The 16,400-nt window shown below is 45.9% G+C and overlaps 1 protein-coding gene across 1 annotated transcript in view; it reads left to right on the plus strand.

Annotated features, from left to right (window-relative positions):
- DRP2 (dystrophin related protein 2) overlaps nucleotides 1-14,193 on the plus strand; it is a 46,484-nt gene extending 32,291 nt beyond the window's left edge. Inside the window, exons 16-24 of the mRNA XM_061135961.1 lie at nucleotides 355-521; nucleotides 2,658-2,769; nucleotides 4,270-4,406; nucleotides 4,732-4,797; nucleotides 5,059-5,124; nucleotides 5,986-6,129; nucleotides 8,150-8,387; nucleotides 9,483-9,603; nucleotides 9,916-14,193. Of these exons, the coding sequence (XP_060991944.1) occupies nucleotides 355-521; nucleotides 2,658-2,769; nucleotides 4,270-4,406; nucleotides 4,732-4,797; nucleotides 5,059-5,124; nucleotides 5,986-6,129; nucleotides 8,150-8,387; nucleotides 9,483-9,603; nucleotides 9,916-10,040 (1,176 nt within the window). The 3' untranslated portion in view covers nucleotides 10,041-14,193. The remainder of the gene's footprint in view (nucleotides 1-354; nucleotides 522-2,657; nucleotides 2,770-4,269; nucleotides 4,407-4,731; nucleotides 4,798-5,058; nucleotides 5,125-5,985; nucleotides 6,130-8,149; nucleotides 8,388-9,482; nucleotides 9,604-9,915) is intronic.
- The last annotated feature ends 2,207 nt before the right edge of the window (nucleotides 14,194-16,400 follow it).

Consider the following 16,400-nt stretch of genomic DNA (forward strand, 5'->3'; position numbering starts at 1 on the left):
TTGTTAGTTTCAGGTGTACAATAAAATGATTCAGTTATACATACCCATTCTTTTTCAGATTCTTTACCCATACAGGTTATTACAGAGTACTGAGTAGAGTTTCCTGTGCTATAGTACTCATATGGAAGGGAGTTTGTTGGGCTGGAGCAACAGGGAAGAGGATTCTCTGGGCTTTTAGGATCAGAGTCCTGTGAAGAGGGCACCAGGTCCACTAGGACAGGGTAGAAGGTGGACACCTCTAAAGAACAGACAAACCCAGGCCTTGCTGTTTCTCTTCTTCCCATGAGGGCTGCCATTCTAGGCTCAAGACGCTTTGGGCCTCAGACATCGCTGCTGGGCTTCTTGTTTCCCCAGAGCACTGGGAAGCCAGTCATTGAAGCTTCACAGTTCCTGGAATGGGTCAACTTGGAGCCCCAATCCATGGTGTGGCTGGCTGTTCTGCATCGGGTCACCATTGCTGAACAAGTAAAGCATCAGACCAAGTGCTCTATCTGTAGGCAGTGCCCCATCAAGGGCTTCAGGTAGGGAAAACAATACCTACTGGAGTGATACTAATAAAAATAGACAGTGTCACATATAAATCATATATTGCAAAACGATGCATTATGTAGTTATATAATTACAACTAATCCATTGTATATATATGTTGTTGTATATGGTTGTAATCCTTTCTATTGCATTCTGTTTAATTTTTGAAAAAGAAAAAAAGATGGAATATTTTTTCAGTTATATTATGAAGTATTCAGACCTAGAAAAATGTATAGCTAAGCAAAGTGGGGGTGGAATGGGAGAATAGCCCAGAAAAGGAAGTAATTTGTTCTTTGTTTCCCAGGGAGCATTAAGTAGAACCCAAAAGCTCCAGCATCCTGACCTATGAGAACACCTATGTACCAAAAGGTGTGCTGGCAAATGGTTCACAGCCTACTCTCCAGAAAGCAGAAGAGAAACCTGATAGAGCATTGGCTAATTTCCATGGTATAGATAGTCCCACTGTGGCCAAAGTCAGGCTACCCACAGGAGGTCAGGAAGAGGTGCACAGCTGTACCCCATTTATAGTATTTCCACCACAGGGTACAATAGATGTAGACAACCTCCAGAGCATAAATAATAGTGAAATGGGAAGCGATAAGCTTGAATATTTATTACTTTAGTTTTTAATACTCTTTGCTTAATTTGAGTTTATATGATTTAATTTTTAAATAATAGCTATAGTTAATAACCGACTTGGAAAATTCCTGAAATGTTAACAACTGGCTCTCATGAGCTGGTATGAGCTGGCTCCAGTACCCCATGGTGGGCACCCACCACCAAGCTGAAGAAATAAACAAGATTTTACAATATATTTATATATATGATATATATTTATATATTTTATGTCTGCTGATTTATATAGTATAAACATATTTTATATAATATGCAAAACAATATATTTGAAGTTTCCTTGATGACATTTCCCTCCTACTCCCACAAAGATAACTACTGTCCTGAATTTGGTTTTCATCATAAAATGCTTGTTTTTATCCCTAGAGACTCAGCAGTAAAAATATGCCTGCTAATGCAGGAGATGTGGGTTCGATCCCTGGGTCAGGAAGATCCCCTGGAGAAGGAAATGGCAACCCACTCCTGTATTCTTGCCTGGGAAACCCCACGGACAGAGAAGCCTGGAGGGTTATGGTGCATGGGGTCGCAAAGGAGTTGGACATGACTTCTTGACTAAATAATAACAACCTTTTTAAAGCTCTAGCACATACTCTTTTTACAACCAATCTGCTTTCTATAAGCAAATGAGGCACAGAGGTGGAGTTTACACTGCTGGCTGGTGTAGCTCTAGGACAAGATGTCAGACCCTCTGACTGCGCTAAGTCTAGATACTTCACCATGCTATGCTACTAGGTCTGGGCAGTCCAGACAGGCTTTGGAATTGGATCTGAATGGCTAGTCTATATTCAGTCATAATAGAGTTATTATAAATAACTTTGAGTAATAACTTTTAGTCAACATGCCCACAGCTGATAGAATCAGTTGACAGAATCATAATGAAGGTGTACCTTCTCCAAGGAAGCTGGTCATACCTGTGAAACTGTACCCTTTCAGGCCACCCTTGTTTAGAAGGCCATTTGATATAATGAGCTCTTTACCCCTGTCCCACCCTCCCTTTTATATATTTTTAATTAAAGTATAATTGATTTACAACATTAAATATAATTGATTTACAACATTGTGTTAATTTTTGCTGTACAGCAAAGTGACTTGGATACATTATATATGTATTCAGAATGTATACATTCTTTTTAAAATATTCTTTTCCATTATGGTTTATCATAGGATATTGAATTTAGTTCTCTGTATACAGTGGGACCTTGTTGTTTATACTACCCTCCCTTTGAAAAAAGATGGTGAGACAATGCTATTTCCCAAACTTCCTGTAACTCTGAGCATGTGATTTCATGGAGATTTATGGTCTCTGGAGTAAGACTAGTCATCTAGTGAGGACTTTGCCACTGCTATGTGTAGGAGGTTAAATGCTCCATGTACAGGAGGTTGTAGTTCCATGCTTCACACTCTTCTAATGTAGGTGTGAATTTGGATGTTTGGGGGAGGGGAAGGTCACTAGAGTACATTGGATCCTCTTTCCCACCACCTCTCCTCTCCCCAAGGTACCGGAGTCTGAAACAGTTTAACGTGGACATTTGCCAGACCTGCTTCCTGACTGGCAGGGCCAGCAAGGGCAACAAACTTCATTACCCCATCATGGAGTATTACACCCCGGTATGGAGCCTCTGGGCTGGGTGGGAAGGGCCAGCAGCTCTCAGCTTCTGGGTGCTTGATCCATTTTGCCCAGCATTGGCTCACTGTATCATGCTCTCCATTGGGGAGCATCCTCCATACAGGCCTGGTGATTGACTGGTTTGAGGGATCCAGGCCTGTTCTTCTAGCAGAGCTTGTCCCTCATCCTCACCTGGGCTGCAGCTGGTTGGAGCAGCCCAGGACATTCTTGGTCATCTAAAAGGCACTCACTATTCTCCTGCAGAGAAAAGTCTAGGAAAAAAATAGAGCAAGGCAGTTCCTGATGACTAGACTTTGATCCCTCTATTTAGTTTTTCCTGCTTAGCTTCCTGGATCGTTCCTGTTCCCTGGTCTTCACTTGCTACTTTGTCATTGCTTCCATCCCTTTTAGTCTACACCAAAGATTAAAGTTTGTGCTCAGATTCATTACTCAGTCTCTTGCGGGAAAGGGAGGGAATGCTCTTTACCTGGGTCTCCAAAACTGACTTGGCTTTCATTGAAAACTGGGCCCTTCATAGCCTCCTGAGACCAGATTGTTCAGCATCCCTGAACTCTAGCCACAGAGTTTCTCCTCTTTTGTGTTCAGGACCCACAGCTCCAGGCTTAGCTTCCTGAGCTGACTCTGCTCCCTAAACTCTTTTATCCCTTTCCCCACAGATAAGACCAAAGTCCCAAGCATATCCCTAGCTCTCCCCACTGCTCTCTCCCATCTCCTCTCCTCATCTCCATAATCCATCTCCATAAGCTGTCATCTCTTCTTTATGTTTTGTTGGCACAGAAACATGTGTGACCCGATGGAAGCAGTGATGTTGCCCTTTAAATTTTTTCTTTTATTATCATCTAAAACTAAACATTCAGCTTCCCAGGTGTCACTAGTGGTAATGAACCTACCTGCCAATACAAGAGATGTAATAGATGCGGGTTCAATTCCTGGGTCAAGAAAATCCGCTGGAGAAAGAAATGGCAACCCACTCCAGTATGATTGCCTGGAGAATTCCATGGACAGAGGAGCCTGGCAGGCTACAGTCCATGGGGTCACAAAGAGTCAGATACAATTGAAGTGACGTACCATGCACTGCAAAAATAAACATTTATTAAAATCATACATGGAAAACTGGCTTGAGATGGTAGACTGATAATCCTCTAGCTCCTGCTCATCTTCTGCATCTCTAGAATATGTAAAAGATATCTAAAAATTAACAAATATATGATCATTGTAAAAGATTCTAATTTTTAGAGGTGTTAAAGTATAAAACAAAGTCCCCTTTTCTCAGTATGTTCCTCACCCCTCCAGCCCAAGTTCCCTGAGGCAACCAGTGTTCATAGTTTGGCACATATCCTTCTAGATCTTTTTCTAGGAGTGAGATGTGGTAAAGATGAATAAGAGTTGATTACCAGTCACTTTCCCTGCTCCAGCGGAGCAGCCTCACCTCCCTAGAAAAGCCCATTTAGGGTGAGTCCCCCTGTCTTGTCTCCCCTCAGACCACATCCAGTGAGAACATGAGGGACTTTGCCACTACCTTAAAGAACAAATTCCGCTCAAAGCATTATTTCAGCAAACACCCTCAGCGAGGTTATCTGCCTGTTCAATCGGTGCTGGAGGCTGACTACAGTGAGACGTGAGTACTGGAGGCTGAGCAGGGGCTGCAGGCATCCTCACTGAGCCTAGGGGCGTGCTGTGAAGAGGCTGAGTCCCGCGTGGGCAAGGGCAGTGCTCCAGAGCAAACCCAACTAGTGACAGAACAATTCAGCTGGGGCTTGACCAGGAATCTGACCCAAGAAACAGATTTGAATCCAGTCTCTGGATCTTGTTCCCATCAGCTCTTGCCCAGCTCTCTAATTCGGTGGTGGTGATGGGGTATGTGTGGATGGGTGGTGGTGAGGAGACAGGCTGCCCAGCTACCCAACTCTTTGGTCTTCTGAGTCTTTGCTGCTTTCTTCTAGGCCAGCTTCTTCCCCGATGTTGCCACACGCTGACACACACTCCCGAATTGAGCATTTTGCCAGCAGGTACCACCACATTTTGGGGAGGAGAATTGTAAGGAATCCAAGGGGGAGGGGTTTTCAGTTGGGGCAAGAGAATGGCACCACAGCCAGGGGGATGGGCACAGTGAGGATATGCAGCAGCCAGCAAGGCCCAATGTTTGGGGGGAGGGGGAGTTGGGATAGCCCCCCAAACTCCCTGATTATCCTCTTGTGTGATTAGAGTCCTTGAGATGAAAGCAGTCTTCATATTCTGTGTTCCCTTATGTTCCTGCTCTTTCTTCCCAGGCTTGCTGAGATGGAAAGTCAAAATTGCTCCTTCTTTAATGACAGCCTGTCCCCGGATGACAGCATGTGAGTTTTCACAGCTGCTTATTTGCCAGGAATAGCTCTCCTTGGGAGATCCCTCTGCCACTATTTGGGAAGGGTATATCCTCAAGGGAAGAGGGGCATGGTGGTTAGGGTCCTTGACACTCTAAGGAAAGAAGGCTGCTTTCTGGGTACAGTGTTTAATGAGAGAAGCAGTGTGCCCTCTATCAGCTGAACTGGGCAATGAAGGATGTACTACCTCCCTGCCATCCGTCAAGGTCCCTTCCTGTTGCAAGATACCATCCTTCTATTCCCAACTCTGAGGGAAGAAGAATATGCCCTCATCTAAAGTTGCACAAATGAGCCATATCTTATGCTCAAAATGCCAATGCCCCATCTTGAGTCACATTAACCCTGGGGAGATATCAGGGGCTTGACTGAAGTGTGGCCAGAGAGATTCCTGGATGCTCTAGCCCAAAGAAGGGACCTGTCATTTCTAGGGAAGTGCCCAGCTTCCTCAGAGGGCCAAGGAACTGTCAGTTACATGGATAAATCCAGTCCTGAGACTGGGACTCAGGCAGGCCACAATTCCCTTGGGGATGGGAAAGTGAAGGGGGGTAGGGTGGGGGAATATCACAGAAAGGGAAGTGATTTACTCATTGTTTCCCAGATCGCTACAAGTAGAACCCAGAAGTCCCAGCATCCTGGAAGCACTCTCTCCTGTCACACCCAAGCACGACCCTTGCACCTTTGAACACTTTCATCCCTCTTCCTGCTGTGTGCAGCTTAGAGAGGGAATTCTCCAACATGTGTCTTGGGACTTGAGCTGGGAGCTGAGAACTCACACCCTGAGTTGTTTCCCTGTTCAATGCCTGGCCCCTCTTTCCTCTCCCCACACCCACACAGAGATGAGGACCAGTACCTGCTACGGCACTCCAGCCCCATTACAGACCGGGAGCCAGCCTTCAGACAGCAGGCTCCATACAACATGACCACGGAAAGCAAAGGGGAGCTTGAAAAGATCCTAGCCCACCTAGAGGATGAAAACCGGTGGGTGTGACAATGGCATAGATCTGTGTGGTTTTTAGAGTCAGACAGCTTAACTCAAGTCCTGGACTTCCACATCCTAACTCTGTGGCCTTGAACAAGTGACTTATATTCTGTGATCTTCCATTTATTCATCTGTAAAATGGGGATGGCGATAATAGTACCTATGTCTGAGAGTCATTTGTGAAGATAAAATGATCAGGCATATAATGTGTTAGCCAGTGTCTGTCTTATTGAAAGGGTTCTAAAATAGCCCTTTCAATAGCTAAAATAAAAGCTAGCTATACTAATAATTGGTCTTCCCTGTTGTAGCTCAGCTGATAAAGAATTCGCCTGCAATGCAGGAGACCCCGGTTCAATTCCTGGATCAGGAAGATCCTCTGGAGAAGGGTTAGAACACCCACTCCAGTATTCTTGGGCTTCTCTGGTGGCTCAGATGGTAAAGAATCCGCCTGCAACATGGGAGATGTGCATTCAATCCCTGGGTTGGGAAGATCCCCTGGAGGAGGGCATTGCACCCCAGTCCAGTATTCTTGCCTGGAGAATCCCGTGGACAGAGAAGCCTGGTGGGCTACAGTCCATGGGGTTGCAAAGAGTCAGACACGACTGAGCAAACAAAACACACACAATACTAATAATTATTTGAATCCTTTTAACTCATGCTGAGTATCTCCAAGTACCCAGGAGATGCCGGCAGAGAGAATGCAAACACAGAGAATACAGAAGAGATGCTGCTTGTCTCTGCCCTCAAGGAACTTTCAGTTGTTGGAAATGGAAAGAAATCCTTATCACTTAGTGAAAGTGGTAAGAGGAGGATGATATTGCATAAAGTGTGTGAGGACTGGAAGAGCGAAGGTGAAGATGATTATGGGGATGACATTGATCTCTCTAAAGCACAGAGGGCAGCAGGAGTCTGAAGAGCATCTAAGCCACTTTGGCGGTGTGTCCTAGAATAAATAGCACCCCCCGGAACAGTGCTTCTCAAACATCAGTGTGCATACGGGTCACTTGGGAAGCTCGGTGAAATGCAGGTTCTGATTTGCAGGTCTGGGGTGAGGCCTCAGTTTCTGCTCTTCTAACCTAGAAGTTGCCCATGCCACTGGCCTAACAGACTGTGTCTGGAGTCGCTAGTCCTTAGAACAGTGCCTGTTTGCAAAGTATCTGTTACTGGCTCTAGACAAGATAAATACATAAATACAGAGTAAGCTTTTAGAAACTTTCATTGCAATTTGACATTGCCATGATATCCAAGCATATAATGAGTGGACTTGTCTTCATTGAATAGGATGTAGACCAGTTTGAGTATTGCTGAACTTTGTGTGACAAGTGCTGTGTGGCATGACTAGTGTACTAGCCATATGCATTCAGACCAAACACTGATCCACAGTGGATTGAAAAATCCCCCTGGTTTTTCCTTATGGATATTTTGAGAAGTGCTGTGCTAGAGCAGGGGTGGGGAGGCCCTGGGAAGCACTGGAGAGAGAATGATTCTATTGCAAAAAAAGGGGAAAAAAAAAGTAATATCCCCCAAAGGAGACCATCTCTTTGGAATCTGTTTCCTTGATGACCCAACATGGGTGTTTAAAGTGGGCCAAAGAGGAAGGTGGCAGAGATAAGAGGAAAGATGGGTGATCTTTTGTTTATGTTATGTCTTCCCCTGGAATCTAAAAATCTAAAAGTGGAGTAGGTGAGTCAGCGGCTCTAATGCCTCATTTATTTGCAGAATGTGTTTCTGCCTGGCTTTAAGGTCAGAATTAATCCCCAAAGCAGCATATCAAAGTGCTGAGAAATTTGTTATACTAAATATCAGCTCTCTCTGCGCTGCAGCCTAAGAACAGCAGAGTAAATGACACATACGCTGGAGAGGAAATGGATGTGGCCATTCAGGCAAGAGCATGGCTGGAGTGGGGGTGGGAATGGGAATGCAAAGGGATTGTTCACACCTGGCTCTGAAGGAACACTGGGCCCTGGACAGTCAATACCCCATGAGGATGTTCAACCTTGGCTTCTCCATCCTTGGCAGGATTCTCCAGGGAGAGCTGAGGCGCCTGAAGTGGCAGCATGAGGAGGCCGCTGAGGTACCCCCCCTGACTGAGGGCTCTGCCGAGGTGGCACAGGACCACTGCAATGAGGAGCTGCTGGCTGAGGCCCGGATCCTTCGGCAGCACAAGAGCCGCCTGGAGACGCGCATGCAGATTCTTGAAGACCACAACAAGCAACTGGAGTCCCAGCTGCAGCGCTTAAGGGAGCTGCTCCTACAGGTGGGTCTGGGGCCAGGGGAAGAACCAGAGCAGCCTCTGGGCACAGGAGGGCTGGGAAGACTTTCTAAAGAGCACTGAGCTGGCAATCAGAAAAGATGGGGTAATGAAGGAGCCACTATATCACAGCGCTCAGCCAATTTTCTTGCACTGAGCTTCCACTCTGTCCTTCTGTGTTACTCTCAAGTCACCGTGGGGCCTCGGACAGAGGGAGGGCTTTTGGGGGCTCATGTCCCCAACCCCCATTTGAATCTGGTATTGAAAGAACAAGTTCAAAGAACCATCCAAAAGGTTGATTTTGCTACTTTGATGTTTGCTGGAAAGAAGCAAATTTGGGCATGCTTGGCAAAAGAAAGATTTTAGCTGTGGACAGATCACTTGTTACTTTTTATCCCTTTCCTCTTTGAGAGGGAGTGTATAGGATGTAGTGTGGTTCAGGAGTTCAACAGCCCTGGAATTGAATATGGTTCTGCCAATTAGTGGCCTTGGAATATTAGGCAACTTCCTTAGCCTCCCTAAGCCCGTTTCCTCATCTGTAAGACAGGGATAGAAATATACCAACTTCATGGAATTGTGGTAAAAATCTAATGAGATAATACATTTATTGAACTTAGCATGATGCCAGAAATATAGTAAACACTTCATAAATGTTACCTATTGTCATTATCCATACTAGGGAATACACACCGGATCTTCCAAGAGATGGCCTCTGGATCAATTTCTGGAGGTCTTAAATGATATTATGTCATAAACCAAGGATCAGGGGCGCAGCTCTATATTTCCAGATGGAATTGGGTTCTAAATAGTTTAATTATAGCTGAAGTGACAAGCAAGAGATCTTCTGGGGGCAATGCCATCCTTATAAGAACTGGGAGCCTTTGATACCTGGTGTTGAAGGAAGAAGGTATTTAGTAATTAAATATTCTAAGAAGTTTCCTGTAAGGAGAAGCCACTGACTGGGGCACCATCAAAAGCTTCTTCAGGTTTTAGGGCAAAGAGATGGGCATGAGGTCTCTAAGGACCTTTCTAAGCTCAAGAGTCTGTCAAAGTAAGGTCAGGAAGGTGAAGTCACTTAAGTTATGCCTTACCTCTTGCCAGCCACCTATCGAATCCAATGGCAATGGCTCTGCGGGCTCGTCTCTGGCTTCCTCTCCACAGCAGTCAGAAAGCAGTCACCCCCAAGAGAAAGGACAGACTACTCCAGACACTGAAGCTGCAGGTGAGTTCCCTCAACCCCTTCCTCCATGGCTTTGTCTTGCCCCAGGTCTCCTGCCCAAGGTTCTACTAGGGTTGGGACTGGTTCCTCCTCATGTCTTTGAGCTTAGGGTCAGGGATGATTGGATTATTGACTGATTCATTCATTTCTTTAATCTACAGATGTATATTGATTACCTCATACGTACCTAGGCATCATGCTGGGAAGATGTACATGCTATAGGTTTATCTTTCAGCAGGCAGCATCCTACCTCGGCCCCTTGACCTCATAAGGGGATCTCTAGTTGTATTCCCAAATCTCTCTTTTCCAATTCAGATGATGTGGGATTGAAGAGCCAAGATGTCAGCCTCTGCTTGGAGGACATCATGGAGAAGCTCCGCCATGCTTTCCCCAGTGTACGAAGTTCTGATGTGACTGCCAACACACTGCTGGCCTCTTGAGGGAACCAGAGCCCCATCTTATAGGCCACGGTCCTCTCCCGGTTCTGGCCAAAGGCTTTCCTCAGACTTCATCCAACCTTCTCAGTCCCCACTGGCCCCACTCTCCTCAGCTGGAGTTATTTGTGCTCTGGGCAGCAGCAGAGATTTGGTGGTATGAGAGGTGGGAGTAGGGGGGCTGGGGGAGGGAGAGGCATGATTCCTCTGACTCTAGAAAGGTGCCCTTTATGTCAAGTTTGAGATTAGTCCCTTTAGTACGCTTCTGTTGCAGCCCAGGCTGATGGCACTTGGAAGCCATTCAGATGGGTTGCCTTGTAGAATGAAGCAGTGCCCATTGGTCCCTTTCCATTCTCCATGGAATGATGGAGATGGAGGGTACCTAATGACCACAGGGCTCCAGCATTATGAATATACAGAACTTAGCCCTACTCTCTGACCCAACACAGGGGAGGTGAAGGGGTAGCCTGAAGACACTCCCACCCCCCAAACCCCTGAAAAATCTGGGCAATGTGTGTCATGTAACTTCAGCTCGAGGGTATAGCTCTAGTCCTTCTGATGCTACCTAGATGTTGTTTCCTCTATGAATATCTTCAGTTTCTTCTGCCTCAGTTCCTGGCAGACCTTTCTCAAGGGGGAACAGTTCATTCAGGTTCCTATTTTCACCTTACTTTGGGAACAGTAAAGAAATATGTAGGGGGCTTAGATATTTTCCCCAGATCCTCCTCTTTCCTGAAAGGCTCAGCATTCTGAGAGACCAACTCTTCTGAGTCGGCCCTCACAGCCCTGGGGGAGGGCTGGCAGCTTCTCAGCAAGGGGGTCTTCTCCTTGGGGGAGGAAAGGAAAGCCACCCTCTAGACCAGAGGAGTGTGACTGTCCCACACCCTTGACGGCTTTGAACCTTCTTTCTCTTAAGTTGAATCAGACGAGGTGGCTGATATCCCTCAGCTAATCAGAAGGCAGATGCAACAGTCCACCCTTAATAGCAGCCCTTTCCTAGGATCCACAGGCTTCAGATCAGCAAGTTGACCACTTTCCACACAGACAACAGCAAGACCTTCCTTTGCATAAAACCTTTCTTTCTAACTCTGGAAAATGAACCCAATCCTCAAATTTGTTAGGCAGATTTCTGGATAAATCTGCTTAGGCAATTTTATCTAACTCTTCCTAGGCAACACATACCGTGATTCCTTTATCCAGAAACTGTTCAGAGTAGATAGTGGGGGTGGGGGGGCGTCGGGGGAGCAGGCTTGGGAACTTTGAACAGAGTCAGGGCTCATTTAGGCAGATTTCTGTCAAAATGAACTTTATAACTTAGAATCCTGCAACCGACTTAATTTGCCTAAGTTTATATAGATACTTAGCTATCCTTCATATCTACTGTACATCAGTACTACCCCAGACTCATTCACACATTAAATTCTAATACCTCTTGAAGTATTAATGTTCTGCCTTGCTCTTTGTTAGTCCCAGCCTCTGGATGGACAGATAAGATGCCTCCTGGCTGCTCATTTAGGATGTCTCTCCATTCATATTTAAGGTGAGCCATCCTCAAGACCAAAGCAACAGAAAGCCTGTGGCCACAGAGGAATCTAACCGGAAGAGTCACTCTATTCTCTTCATTCATTCTAAATCTTGTTCCCTGAAGACCTGATCCTGGGGTGAATTTTTCTGGGCTTCTCTGAATAATGGTTCAGGGGCCAAAATAGAGCAAATCCAAGCTCTACCCACCCTGTGCATAAAGGGAGAAACAAATAGCCAGGCTAAGACACAGAGTACATCCTCTTGCCCCTTCCAATTTCTAAGTCTGGCTCAGGGTTTTAAAGAAAGTAGAAATTGCCACCAAGTTTAGAAGGGTGTGAGATGGTTGGAGTGCTCTCTTATAATCAAGCAGTAGCTAGTGGGTAGATCTGCTGGAAAACTAGATTTATCTACTGCAGGGCATGGAAGGCAGTGGCTTTGGTCCAGAAACCTAGAATTGCCTCCTTCTAGAATCACCAAGGGACACTGAGCCACAGGTTCAAGGTGTCATACTTTATCATGACAATTGCCTTAGTGCTCATGAGGTCTCAGGGCAGGAGAACTGGTGAGCAGATGGCAGGTAGGCATCAAACAAAGAGCCTGGACATCAGTTAGCAGGCTTGGCAGGGGACCTATATTTGTAGGAGCCTAGGTTATAGGTAGGGGCTTCCCTGGTGGCTTAGACAGTAAAGAATCCACCTGAAATGCAGGAGACCCAGGTTCGATCCCTGGGTTGGGAAAATACCCTGGAGAAGGGAATGGCAACCCACTCCAGTATTCTTTTCTGGAGAATTCCATGGACAGAGAAGCCTAGTGGGCTATACAGTCCACAGGGTCTGTAGTTCAAGGAGTCAGACACGACTGAGCAACTGAGCATATTAAGGATAGGAGAAATTTTCTATAGGACTGAGAGGTCAGGATCTTTGAGGCATATGCCTGCCTAAGCCTGAAGAAAGCACATGTTATGAAACAATCTTACTAGGAAAGTTCTGCAAAATCTTTTTCCATAATCTCCACTACGCCTGAGAGATCTTGGGCTCTTGAGGGCCTATGACAACTGCAGTGGGTCATGGTAGAGAAGATGTAGATCTCGTTATGTAGGATTTGTGTTATAGGTGGACTGAAGCAGCAGGTCAAGAGTTGAATTCTCAGTAACAGGGTCCCTGACACTTTGTGGTCCTGTGTTTACCTTGATGCCTGAGGTGAGTATATGACTCAAGGGTCCAGTGATAGTCACTGCAGCATAGTTTGCCCACACTACTTCACAGTTTGCCCACAGTGAAGTAAACAGGTCTTTGGGCACTGTGAATTCAGATGAAGGTGATATTTCCTGAGATGTGTTGTGTGTTAGGCCGTCTGTTGTGTGTCTTATCTCCTAGAGGTATAGTGTGTGATGCTGCGTAGTTTATGGCTCCGTACTGGAAGTGAAGGAGGTTGCTGGATAGGCGGACTAATGAAAACCTCTGACTTGTGGGATTAGCATCAGTGGTAAGGAAAGTGAGTGTTTGCTGGGGTTGTGGTCATATAGTATGGGGAACAGTTAGGATTGATAGGTGATATATTCTTGACAGAATCTGACAGAGGCCAAAAAGCCATTAGGAGGTGCCTCTGCTTCCAGTGAGAGCAGAGTGGAGTCAGGTTGACTGGGAAATTATTAAGGAAGGCTGACTGGTTGGAGGACATCTGGCTGTTGGTTGCATGGTTCCCTAGAGAGGGTCCAACCCAGGATATGCATCCTTCCCTCCAGGATGGAAAGGCTGAAACCAAGGCCCTCAAATGCCCATTTCCTTCAAGGCCCGAAGTTTGGAGATATTTCCTTGTAGAGAAACTTGCTTGAGTTTGTCATACTTTAGGGGCTGGGCTGGCAGGCCATGGTAATGAGAAACCTTGAGGTCAAACAGAGGCCAGTCCTGGGTGATGATTTCCTTCCAGATAAATTTTAAGGAATACCCATGATGCTTGCGGTGTGTATTTGGGATCTGGGCTCCATATTCAACTTCAGGCTAGAGCATTCCTTGAACAGGCGTTCTCAATGACAGAGTCATGGCCTCTGAGACCATTTCAAGCCAAGACTCTCATCAAAGTTCCGTTGACATAAGTGACAGATAACTAAGAATGTAACTGTCCTAAGATGAACAGTTCTGGAGGAGAAAGGTGGGGGCTTACCCTAGGGCTGTGGAGACTTAGTTACTTAGCTGGGCAGCTCTATCTCTGGGCCTTCCTGCCAAAAGCCGGCTCTGAGAACAAAGGAATACTTCAGCTCCTTGTTATTCTTTAAAAAGCAGTGACTGTGGGAGAGCAAAAGGCTCAAGGCCAAGTCTAAGCTCCCAGGCTTCATCTCCTCCCACAGCTGCCACATTTGGAGGGGTACCTGCTCAGTGTCTTTGGTGTCCTTAGGGCAGTCTTGAGGCCAGATTGAAGCCTATGATGCTGCTCGCTGGCTACAAGAGCTGGTGATCATAAAGGTGGTATTTGGTATTTGGGGAAGCAGAAAGGGTGGCATACTAGTCTAGAAAAATTTGGGATGAAAAGGTGGGGCTGGGAACAAATTGGTTAACGTTGCCACTCACTGTGGTGCTTTTCCCCCTTTCCCTTAAATTCTGCTTTGAAAAGAATAAATTCGTATTTGTTTACTTTGGTTCCTCTGGTTATGCTCTTTGACTCTGACACTCCACATCGTTCCCTTATTTGGGTGTGGGAGGAGAGGGTGGACCCATAAACCCACAAGAACACTGCAAAACACACCAGAAGAGTCCAACACCTACAGGACAAAACAGACACACCCCACTAGCCTCATCCACCACTGTTACCTGGAGTGGTCACCTCTCAAGGCCCCATAAAAATTAGCTAGTTATTCACTCATGGAATTAGCTCTTTATAGCAATGGTTCTTCAACATTGTCCTCATCAGTCTGAGGAATTTTTCACCACCCTAAAGCAGTAAGAGAAAAATATGGACAATGCAGTGAGTTTCCATAAAGTTACATATATTCAATTTAAAAATCTATCCTTTATTCTGAGATTATGGCTATATATTTTGGGGGGATGTCTGTGTTAAATGTCCCTGTGAATTGGTGGTAAGTTCTTTTTTAATACCCTTTTCTGGCAAAATAAAACCGTGTCAGTCCCTCTTCCCCACCACCAATCTTCTTTCTCACCAATCTATGACTTCATTGTCAATGAAGTTGACATGAAAAATGATGTGAGTCACATATGCAGCTTAAAATTTTCTAGCGGCCATAATAAAAAAGGCCCAACAAACCCAAATGAAATTAATTTTAATAATAGCCCAATATATCCAAAATATTTTCATTTCATCATGTAATCAGTATAAAACCATTACTGACATTTTATTTTTTTAATAAGTCTTAGAAATTGTCAGGGGCTTCCCTCGTAGCTCAGCTGGCAAAGAATCCGCCTGTAATATAGGAGACCCCAGTTTGATTCCTGGATCAGGAAGATCCCCTGGAGAAGGGAACGGCTACCCCCTCCAGTATTCCTGGGCTTCTCTGGTGGCTCAGAAGGTAAAGAATCTGCCTGCAATGTGGGAGACCTGGGTATGATCTGTGGGTTGGGAAGATCCCCTGAAGGAAGGCATGACAACCCACTCCAGTATTCTTGCCTGAATCCCTATGGACAGAGGAGCCTGGTGGGCTACACTCCATGGGGTCACAAAGAGTCGGACACAACTGAGCGACTTTCACTTACACTTTCAGAAATTGTCAAGCAGGGTACAAATTCAGCTGGTAAAAAAACTAGAAACCCACATAGAGCCAGGCACTTTATTACTGAAGAGACAGTAAACGGAAGGCCAGCAATGGGATCTGTTCCCTTTGTCCCTGTTGCACAGGATAACACTGAAACAAAAGGGGCCAGATGACATGCAACAGGAATGGCGGCACACTGTGTTCCTGAATAGCAACTCCACACCTCCCCCTAAGCAGCTTTATGGCTTGCGGCAGAACCCTCTGGGGCAAGGACAGGGGAGAAGGGAGGCAGGCAGATAAATCCCATGCCTCTCCAGATTGAGGGAGGCAGATGAGAAACTGCCCCATGACAGCCTCCCTCCAAACAGGAAGCTGAGTGTCTCGAATCCCCATGAGACTGACTATCTTTCCAGGTTCCAGGAGGCTCATGGAGCATTCTGCCAAGGCCTGGGGCTTCCTGCAGTTGAGCCTTGCCTACGTGGAAAGACACACCTCAATTTTGCCTAGCCATAGGTCAAGTGCTCAAAAGCTGCATGTGGCTAGTGGATACCCTATTGGACAGCGCAGTTCTGTAACATGCCCAAGTCAAAATCACTGGGCTATAGAGAAGGAAAATTTCATGATGTATCATGTGTGTGTGTTAGGGGTGAGAAGGGAGTCAAGGCAGTTTGTTGCTGCCACCTTGGTGGGGATTGGAGGACAGTGGTGAAGCAGTTACCCAGGGTTAGGAGATGTGGTGTTGGAGGGAACAGAAGGGCACCACAGATGCATGAATATGCTCCTTCCTGTTGTCTTTTCTTCCCCATGGCCTCTCACCAGAGCTCTGGCTGCTCTCGGGGTGCAGTATCAGACAGAGGCCAGACTAGGGCTCTTCTACTTCTTCCACAGGACGGCCCCACATGTGGCATATATGCCGTGCTCTCTGGCCACAGTCTCTCCAGCCATGTCCCCAGGGTACTGTTTATATTTCTGCCCTAGTCCTCTGCCATCTTTCACCTGGAAAGGCCTACCTTCTTTCCAAATCCTGCCTCTTCCCCCGTCTGCCTATGACAATTCCTTTTCCCTATTCTTTCTTCTCATCTTTTAAATTCTGGGTTTCTGAAAAAAAATCATCTTGGTTTTCAAACTGTCCTCTAACT

This window comes from Dama dama, chromosome X (assembly GCF_033118175.1).
Source record: "Dama dama isolate Ldn47 chromosome X, ASM3311817v1, whole genome shotgun sequence".
NCBI lineage: Eukaryota > Metazoa > Chordata > Mammalia > Artiodactyla > Cervidae > Dama > Dama dama.